Source organism: Cynara cardunculus (assembly GCF_001531365.2).
Source record: "Cynara cardunculus var. scolymus isolate 2C chromosome LG 1, CcrdV1, whole genome shotgun sequence".
NCBI classification, from domain to species: domain Eukaryota; kingdom Viridiplantae; phylum Streptophyta; class Magnoliopsida; order Asterales; family Asteraceae; genus Cynara; species Cynara cardunculus.
In genome coordinates, this window is record NC_037528.1 from 22,934,766 (window position 1) to 22,944,582 (window position 9,817).

Genomic DNA, 9,817 nt, shown 5'->3' on the forward strand with positions numbered 1-9,817 from the left:
ACGCTTTTCCTCTTAGTGGCAAGATTATTTCGATGTGCCAGACAAAATTAAGCCTAGAGTATGTGGAGTGTGTATGTTTGAAAGATTATTTGGATAAGAATGAAAGAACTCAACTATAGAGGTGGAAGAAATCTCGGATGAAAATGTATAACCATGAACCTATCAACATTGCCAACTACCGATATCAACAACACTCCCAATTTGAAGATGATGATGATGAATCCGACCTTGATGATGTTGAAGCTCTTTCTTAAACTTCAAAATGAAGGAACCTAGGATTGCATATTTACATTGATATACTTTAAACTTTTTAAGTGTATTTGATTGAAAACAAATTATAAAATTATAATAAAATATATTTTTTTAAATGTATTTAATTAACCCAATTACATTTTTTCAAGTGTATTCTTTAAAAGAAAGTCTCAAAAAAAGAATTATGTAAAAAATCGAATTTAAAAAAAAATACAAAATACCGGCCTGGTACTCGGGCCAAGATTGGTTCTCATAACCGGGCCTGAAGATTTCGACCAGGACCAAGATCGGTTGCGGCAACAATGATCGGGACAAGGATTGGGACCGATTTGTGGCCGTCTCTACTCTAAAGCCTAGTCTAGGCCTTGGATTTGCTACACTCGGGTTTTTTTTTTCCAGCAAGGCTTCATGCTTCGATCTTTTTGTGCATCTCTACTCTGAAGCCGTCCAATTGACCATAACCATGACCATGACCAAGACCAAGCCAGGCCATTTAATAGATTCATCCAAACTATTCTTGAAGAAATTAGTGCTTCCCTTGGTCAGGAGAAGAATGCTTCTGCAAGAGAAACAAAACCGTATACAACAACATGAATTATACATCTTAATACAAGCCAAATGCAAGTTATTTTTTAACAACGGAATGTTCAATTCTAAAAAGACAATAATAATACATGATTTATACACGATTATGTTGTCAAATAAATGTCAACTTCAATAACCATGCAAATGTAGTAGTAGATCCATCACACCCTCTTAGATGCACAATAAAGGGGGTGTTCTCTTGGTATTCCAGGCAACACCTGCCAACAAGTGCACAAAATCCTGCATCTTTGCATGAATTCAGTGAAGCATACTTCTTGAGTCTCTATCTTCTCGTACTCACCAAGTCCGAAGAGGAAGGTGGGGGTCGCATATTCAGAAAACATAAATTTACGAGTCGGTTGAGGTGATTTCTTTTTCGGTTTCAAGATCAGGTGCAGGTGGCAGTACCACACTATTGCTATTTCCTTTGAGGTCCTTAATGAATGTCCTCAGGCAGCCATTCACTATTCTGGGTGCTGATCCATCACAAAACCGTTTTGCAAGATCTACTGCCTTTACAAACACCCACAAATGTTTTTCGGTAAGTTGGATGTTGTGGTCAAAATTTAAAACTACACCGATATGCATGTCAAAGAGGACGAGATCTTTTTAAAAAGGGTATGTAGGAACACACCTCATTAATCACAATTTGATAACGTGTTCCTAGCACGTCAATTTCAGACATTGCCAAGTGAAGAATAGAAAGCTCCAAGATTCTGCCTGCTGGTTCATTCTGAAAAAAGTTTCAAAACACACTTAAATTGTATGCATAGTAGCGTATAATTATTATACTTTTTGATTAACTAAATGACAATTTTATAGAGCAATGAATCTCTCTCTCTCTTAGTTAAAGGTGTAGAATTGCAAAACAGACATTTATTTTTTAAAGTGGGCATGTATTTTGGGAAAGGAGGGAGTACTAAGCAAGCAAGCATTTGCTTCAAACCTTCCAATTTTGTGGAGCAACTTTATCGATGACCAAAACATGGCCATCCCACTTCTCTGCTACCGCCACCAATAATTTCCTTGTGAAGCTGAATTTGAAGACAAGAAACAGAACTATTATTCTCAGGCACACAGTTATTAGAACAAGAGTTTTATCAAATTTTTACTCATGTTGAATGCTTACCGCAAGATTAATTTACTGTACACCAACTTTGGAGGGGCTGAAAGGACTTCCGCCTCTGAGATAAAAGAGCGAAATTACGTCAAACATCGTAGAGAGAGTTTACCATGAAAAGCAAAAGCTATTTGAAGAATTTTTCAGTTGATGCTAAATTGCTCACTGTCAGAAGTAATGCACACAAAGAGCCTTGATTTTCAGTTCGCGCTTCCAGATAGAGCAAGAGCATTTTCATAGCACAAAGAAACTGACTACGTTTTCGCATGTTTGCATAAACCTGGGGTCTTCACAGAAACAGTCGCTCTACTTTTGGGATAGAGGTCAGGTTTGCATGCATGGTACATCCCACCTCCCAAACCCCACCCATGGGCACGATAAACTGGGCTCGTTTGGTTTACAAGAAACTACCTACCAGTGATGGGCATGGTAAAAAATGTGAATTCCCTATGGAAACTGAAGGACTACATGTTATTCATGGTCTAAGTACTCCAGGCACAACTGACAGGCTTCATTAGAAGCACCAAAAACATTTTAATCTGTACTTCTTCAAAGGAGAGGATAAGAAATAAAGAAATTAATTTAAGTGGTTCTTTGTTTTTTATGATAAATAAGGTATTTGATGCTTTTGGCCCAACTAGCCCAAAAGTTGATGGAAAGTATCCCCTCCACGCGGTCAAAGCCAACTTTAGGTCTTCCAACCAATAGATGTGGCCTTCAAATGAGTTTGATAGCACCTAATGTCGCATGAGGCTCCAGACCGAGTGGTTGACTGCTAGGCCAACCCATGGGGTTTCAATAAACTGATTCTTAGCTGTGGCCTTTTTCTCGGTCACATATATCCAAACAGAAGACTTGGTCATGTTAACAAGTCCTCATAACAAGCAAAGCTACAAATGCAATTTAACATATATGTTGCACAAATAATAGGCTAACCAACAACCTTATTTGGACATGATTTTGAACTGCTCTGTCTATTTCTCCAATAGCTGCCAAAAGAAATTATTTTCAACATAACATATATTGATGCATGCTGTCACCAACTAGCAAGGTTTGTTTGACATCTAGGCAAACCTTGAGAGCCAGGAATCTAGTTTTCTTGAACGAAAAATGCTAGACTTCTATAAAGACAATCACTTGAGTGTATCTGACAGAGTGGAATTTTTCGGAGAATTTGGCTGATTGATTTCTGTTGCACGCTATATGAAACTTATTTGATATTTGTATCACAGAAACAAAAGCTGTCATCATGTGAAATGATTTTGTTGCAAGAAGATAATTAGCTTGAAAGATAATAGGGTTTGTATGTAAAAGCAAAAAAAAATATGAGAGGCAGCAGACAAGTAGATGTTTGAAAAAGATCGAGTCATTGAGCTAGAATTTTGTCTATTTGAAACCTGTTATTTTAACATACCATACATAAATACATTACAATAAAAATAAATACTACAAGCAGGAAATGTGAATAACTGTCAAGTGCATTACCAACTTCGGAGGCCTTCTCATCTACTCGCAGAAGCTCATCAGCTTCTTCAGTTGTTTCGGTTTTGACAGGGGGTCCTCCAAAGCTCATATGATTGTATTCCATCAATGCCTCTTTATCGAACTCATACCCTATTTCTTGAATTCACAAACATACTTTATGGTGAGGCTCAAAGATGTTAATTAGATAAGATTCAGACACGATGTCTTTAGGGCATAAACTACGTATAAGCAGATGGGTCTGCTTAGAAGCATTTGAGAAAACCATAAGGAGTGTGGGATAAAAGAAAAGGAACAACCGCTTCGCAATTGCTATCGACAAGAAAACTTAAGCTAGTTAATGAAGATATTTCTTTTTTCTTGAACTGCCAAAAAGCACACCGCAAAGGCACAAAAGTAAATGCTTGCAATTACATTGGCAACAGAATTCATAGAAGCACCTATATGTCCTAAACAGATCTTTGTCATTTTTAGCTATATTTCTGTTCTATCAATCTCATTTCTCCAATACTTAACTGCTTCTGACATGTAAATATTAGCAAAATTTTACTTTCTGACACGTAAATTCTTATAAGCATCTACAGGAATGTTCGTTCTTAAATACATCAAGCAGTCTAAGTATATATATATATATATATATATAGGCACCTCTTCTGGCATTGATTCGCCTGTCAAACAGCCGTACGGGGTCGGATCCTTCTAGACAAGCAGCATATATGATTGACCTAGCATTTAGCAACATAAAATTTATTTCAAACAAAACAGCTACATCAGTAATCAGAACAATCCAAGTTACTCTCTTGGAGTACATCCAATACACAAACAAAATTCGAAATTCACTGAAATCAAGGTATCTAATTATCTATTTGAGGTATAAAGTGGCATACAGTGCAAGCTCTCTGGCGGCTCTAGGACTACAAAACCTCCCACTTTTATCGATTTTCGGCATAGGCTCTTTAGGCAACGACGAAACAGAGTCCTCCAACGTAGACTTCTCCAAGATTTCCCCAACCGCAAGCGCCGAGGTGCGAAAGAGTGATGATTTAGGTACAGAGAAGATCACGGTAGTCGTTGGCGGGAGGAAATTCCACCGCAGGCATTTCCAAAATGGATAACAAATAAAAGAGGAAGAATGAGATGAATTGGGAGTAAATTTAGGTTTAGAACATGATGAAAAAGACATATATGAGCATGATGATGGTGTAGACATTAGAACAGAGCTTGTGTCCATTGAAGTATCCTGTGACTCCCGTTGGAGGTTCTTGAAGGGCGGTTACAGAGGATGAAGAAGAACAGGTAATGGATAAGAAACAGGGGTTTTTGAATTTTTTTTTATAGGGTTTTTGTGGCAGGGTGATAAATGGGATGAGTCTCGGTAATTAAAAGCATACAATAAAGAGTAAATTACAAATTGAGTCCCTATGGTTATATGAAAATTACATATTGATCCTTGAAACCAAATAATTATAGGGAAATTACTTAAAATGATATTTTTCATAGCTTATTTTAACAAAATGACTATTTTTTAAAACTATTCTTATAAAATGACCAAAAAATCACCTGAGTAAGACGATTTTTGCCTCTAGTAAGGCGATTTTTACATTTTGGTACGAATGGGTCCCACATACTTACGATTTGGATGACAAAAATCTTCCACCTTGGGCAATTTGTGCCCCTTATTTCATCTTCTTTTGGAGACAAACTATGACACATTTTAGGGCTCATTTGACAACTCTATGACGGATTTGACACACGTAAAGGGTGATATTTTACCATTTAGAGAAGATTTTTGACCAAAAAATCTAGTATATAATACGTGGGGGACCATCATTTTATATATACAATATACATACATCCTCTCCATCACCATCTACCACCACGTACCATCCTGAACAGCCATTGTATTCTGATGTCCACCACCATATACCTTGCCAACGAACATAATCATCCACCAACGTCCGTCGTTGCTACCGTTGCTACCACCGTAGTCCACCACCATTCGTCGCCACGTACCACCTTCCATCGTTATATATCATGGAACCATATGTAGAAATTGTAAAAAAAATCATTTAACTAAATAGTCTATTTTTGTTTAATGTATTTTTCTACAACATTAATATATGATTTTTCTAATAGATGTTCGTCCAAAGTTTATTGACGTTGAGGGGACAAATATAAATTATAGGTAAAATTAAAGATAAATTAAGTGATAATCCAAGGAGGTTGCAGAGTTTGTGACACATCAAATTCTAATACCATATAAGATTTGCATGTCTCCCAGAACATCCACCTTTTTCTTTTGTCTCTTTGCGAGGTTAGATGCAAGTTCTAGCTTAAATGCTGACAACAAAGTATGTGATGTGCGTTGGAGAATACCGTTCTAATGAGCAACTCAATAGAAACAACTCTATTGATTACAAAGGTTAAATTAGACACTTCATCGATACATGGCTTCAACCTATATAAAAACCATATTCATGACGGGTCGCTTTCTGTCTTCCTCACTCCCATTGCAATATGCACAATCTGGTTGTTTCCATCCATGTCGATCGTTAAGAACATGTTGCCCACGTATGGACCCTTCAGATGAGCACCATGTATTATAAGGAGATTTTGCAAATGTTCCAGAAACGAATGGATTTGTTGATGATCGAGGTTACAAATATAAACCTCAAAACACAAAATAAATTTATAAATTTAAACAATATAATGAAAATTATTCTTACCCAACAACCAAGCACGACAAATAACGTATCGAACAAGCTAATTCATCAATGGCGGTCTCAGTCACAATCCCCAGATTCACTATCTTCAGATTGTGACAATAAATCGGGTGTAGGTCAAACAACGATTCATGGGTCCCCTTTAACAGTTGTAAGACATATATCTTTACTCGTCATGCGTGGTTGTATGAGATGCTAATATTGAACTGTTGGTTCACATCTTCCATGAGTTCTTTTCCATGGTAGACTCTCCTACAGTCCTTCAAACTCACTGCCATGTATGACCCAAAACCTTTTTATTCGTATTACAATGGTTTTGATGGACTTGGGACTTTGAACAAATATGTTCATCATGTAACTTCCAAACCTGAAAGATACCGATACCATTGGTAGAAACTGTCATTAAATGCCAAGGACAGTATGAGGAGTTATATACTACCTCGTAGCGGTGTTTGGATGATTTTTTTTAACCTTTATCTAGAAGTTTTCATGAATGCATTTTAATCCCAATGCCAGATTTAATGTTTCTTTCTTGTCAAATGTTTGTAGACTTTTACATGTGATGTGGGCTGGTAGGAAAGGTTTCTTCTGGGTTTGATAACTGGGGCAGTGCAAGGTGTTAGGTAGGGCATACTCCAAAAACTATTCCTTACTGGATAAATTTCTTCATCATCTGAATTATCGTCCTCGAATATATGTAAAAATTATGTTGCAATAGAAATGTCTCATCTTTATTTACCTACCAAAATGTCGATTGTTTTGGAGATTGGTTCAGTGACTGGTTCAAATCTTGAACCAAAAAACTGTAACACCTGAAAAATTTAAAGTAAGTAATGTTTTAGGATTTTATACTTATTTTATCCTGAGAATGCTAAGAATAAAGTTTTACGAGGTGTAGGATGTTTGGATTTGAGTTTAGGAGTGAAAGAGGTATTTGGTAACAAAATGGTAGGCATGAAAAAACCCTCCTCGGGAGTGAAATAGCAGCAAAAAATTAGGTATGGGTGTCTGGTGCATTCCCGGGGGGGGGGGGGTTTATAGGTGTGAAACGCATGTAAAACTTGAGTTGTACGGTCATTTGCTGCTTAAACCGAGATTTTGGTCCTTGTTCTCATTACGCACTCCATCTACTCCCTTCCACTTACATTTTATCTTAACTAAAAACCTAGGGACCGATTTTGGAAGCACCTGTATCATTTATGAGTCTTAATTCCTCCTAGAATGAAAGGTTATGATTCAAGATTTTCACCATCTTCATCTTTTCCATGAGGACTCATACCTACCCACTAGCTTCTGCATTTAAACTTGATTTAGGGACTTGCTAGTTAGGCATGTAAATACAAGGGAAAAAGATTAAATCAATAATATAAACAATTAGGTCAAACTTTGGTATTGATTCCAAGTCTAAAACTATACTCATTGATTCTAAGGTTGGGTAAACTCATTCTTATAAAGTTGCATAGCCCCATGGTGTAAACTCATTCTTCTAAAGTTGCTAATCGGACTAAGGCTGGGTAAACTCCCAGTTGGGGAGTACCTTAACCATCTTGGCTTCAATCTCCATTCGGTGTTATGTCTAAAGATGTGGATTGGAGGTCAAATCCTTGGATCATTGCTTCACAACATGTTCTAATCTTTTACAGGTATGAGAGATAATGCATAGATGGTGTAAAATGTCCTTGGCGTCCTCATTGACGGTCAACGACATTTTGGAACTTCCTAATCGGGCAGCCGCATCTTTGTTACGTGGAGTAACACAATCTACAATCTGGACTTCTCTTTATGTAATTCAGAGAAATCAAAATGATTTGGTCTTCTCTATTGCAACCAACGTCATAATCATTCAGACATAATTTTTTAAGCCCAACTACTATCGTTTTTTTGGTCTTCATCATGGTCAAAATACCTTAACATCTCTTGGAGTTCATGGTCTTCGAGAGACTTCGGTTATGATGGTTATATATAAATCTTCGTCGACGGGCTTGAGATACTTGACCACATCGGGGTTTGTATCCTTTTTTCTCTCCTTTGACTGATTTTCTGTCTTTTTAATTTCTGCACCTTACAGATTCTGCTTCTCGTGTTTCCTTTTTTTTTATTGTTACTTTGTTTCACCTTCGTGATCTAATAACATTTTTTGCCTTAAAAAATTGGTGACCAAATTAATTATCATAGGTGGTATATAAAAATGAAAAAATTGAGAGATCGCCAAAAATAAGTGATTAAAAGAAAAGAAATATTACTTCAATAAGAAAAAGAAATATATTAGTAGGAAAAAGATTGGGACGAGAGACGTGGACCGGAGACGATGTCATTCTAAGAGGTGTTTGGGATTGCTTATTTAAAGTGCTTATTGACTTATTTTGGTGTGGTACCGGAAATAATCCCTTTTAGTGTTTGGATGGGGAAAAAAGAGAATGTTTATACTGAAACAACCCACCAAGTACAAACAATAGAATTCATGCTATAGTATATGTCAGGTTTCAATATTTACAAACATTTCAAGTTTGTTTACATAAAATAACCCAAAAATCTGAATTAACAAAAATCTTGCCATAACAAAAACTTTCTTCTATGATTCTATCACATATTCTCTTTGCCTTTATCCTTCGATGATTGATGATCTGCAAAATAAATTATTACAACAACTGAGGGTTAAACTAGAAGATATAGCGAGTGAAATTCCCTTTTGTAAATAAAAAGTGTTGTAATACTTTAATACAGTTCATACCTGATTCTTTTTATGATAAAATTATCAAATATTTTTCGCGGTTACACCGTCATTTCATCTATCGCGGTTACACCACCATTTTATGTATCGCAGTTACATCGACATTTCATTTATCGAAGTCCAACACATTCTTTTTGGACAATACTGTGAGTGATGAGGAGCGATGAGGGGTCTCACCGAACAACACTTTGAGCGATGAAGGGTCTCAACGGACGACACTTTGAGCGATGAAGGGTCTCAACGGACGACACTTTGAGCGATGAAGGGTCTCAACGGACNTCTCAACGGACGACACTTTGAGCGATGAAGGGTCTCAACGGACGACACTTTGAGCGATGAAGGGTCTCAACGGACGACACTTTGAGCGATGAAGGCTCTCACTTGACGACACTTTGAGCGATGAAGGATCTCAACGGACAACACTTTAAGCGATGAAGGATCTCACCGGACAACCCTTTGAGCAATAAAGGGTCTCATCGCACAATACTTTAAGCAATGAAAGGTCTCACCCGATGAAGCTTTGAGCGATAAGGGTCTCACCGGACAACACTTTAACCGATAAGGATCCTTATCGGACAACACTTTGAACGATAAGGAGTCCGTATCGGACAACACTGTGAACGATAAGGGTCCTTATTGGACAACACTTTGAACGATAAAGAGTTCGCATCAGACAACACTGTGAACGATAAAGGTCCTTATTGGACCATACTTTGTACGATAATAAATATAACAAAATTGGTATAACTTTTGAAATACTATCAACTAATATCATATAACACAATATACTACCAGAATTGTTATACTCATATTTACCAAAACATTGTAAAACTCATCTTTTACTGTGACTTCACTGAATGCTCTAGTTCATTGAAACTTTTTCACCCACCAAAACCTTTCCCAGTACAATGCCCTTACTACATA

At 36.9% G+C, this 9,817-nt stretch overlaps 1 protein-coding gene across 2 annotated transcripts; it reads right to left on the minus strand.

Moving 5' to 3' along the window:
- Positions 1-816: 816 nt before the first annotated feature.
- On the minus strand, positions 817-4,789 carry LOC112515378 (transcription antitermination protein NusB). Of its 2 annotated transcripts, none has more exons than XM_025122176.1 (7): positions 4,327-4,789; positions 4,088-4,164; positions 3,443-3,571; positions 1,967-2,021; positions 1,784-1,871; positions 1,472-1,570; positions 817-1,350 (listed from the first exon to the last, which is right to left on the minus strand). In XM_025122176.1, the coding sequence occupies exons 1-7, from the start codon at positions 4,668-4,670 to the stop codon at positions 1,186-1,188; spliced, it is 957 nt and encodes a 318-aa protein (XP_024977944.1). In that variant the 5' UTR covers positions 4,671-4,789; the 3' UTR covers positions 817-1,185. The 2 variants fall into 2 exon arrangements, with proteins under 2 accessions (XP_024977944.1, XP_024977934.1); XM_025122166.1 differs by having other exon boundaries at positions 3,443-3,577.
- Positions 4,790-9,817: the final 5,028 nt, after the last annotated feature.

Bases quoted from the DNA above. Each gene is read 5' to 3' on its own strand.
- LOC112515378 (XM_025122166.1), bottom strand. From the start codon at position 4,670: ATGGACACAAGCTCTGTTCTAATGTCTACACCATCATCATGCTCATAT. The intron at 2,022-3,442 runs GTAATGCACTTG...CTTTTATCTCAG, and splicing joins TGAGAAGGCCTCCGAAGTTG to AGGCGGAAGTCCTTTCAGCC. The intron at 1,571-1,783 runs GTTTGAAGCAAA...AACTTTTTTCAG, and splicing joins TTGCTCCACAAAATTGGAAG to AATGAACCAGCAGGCAGAAT.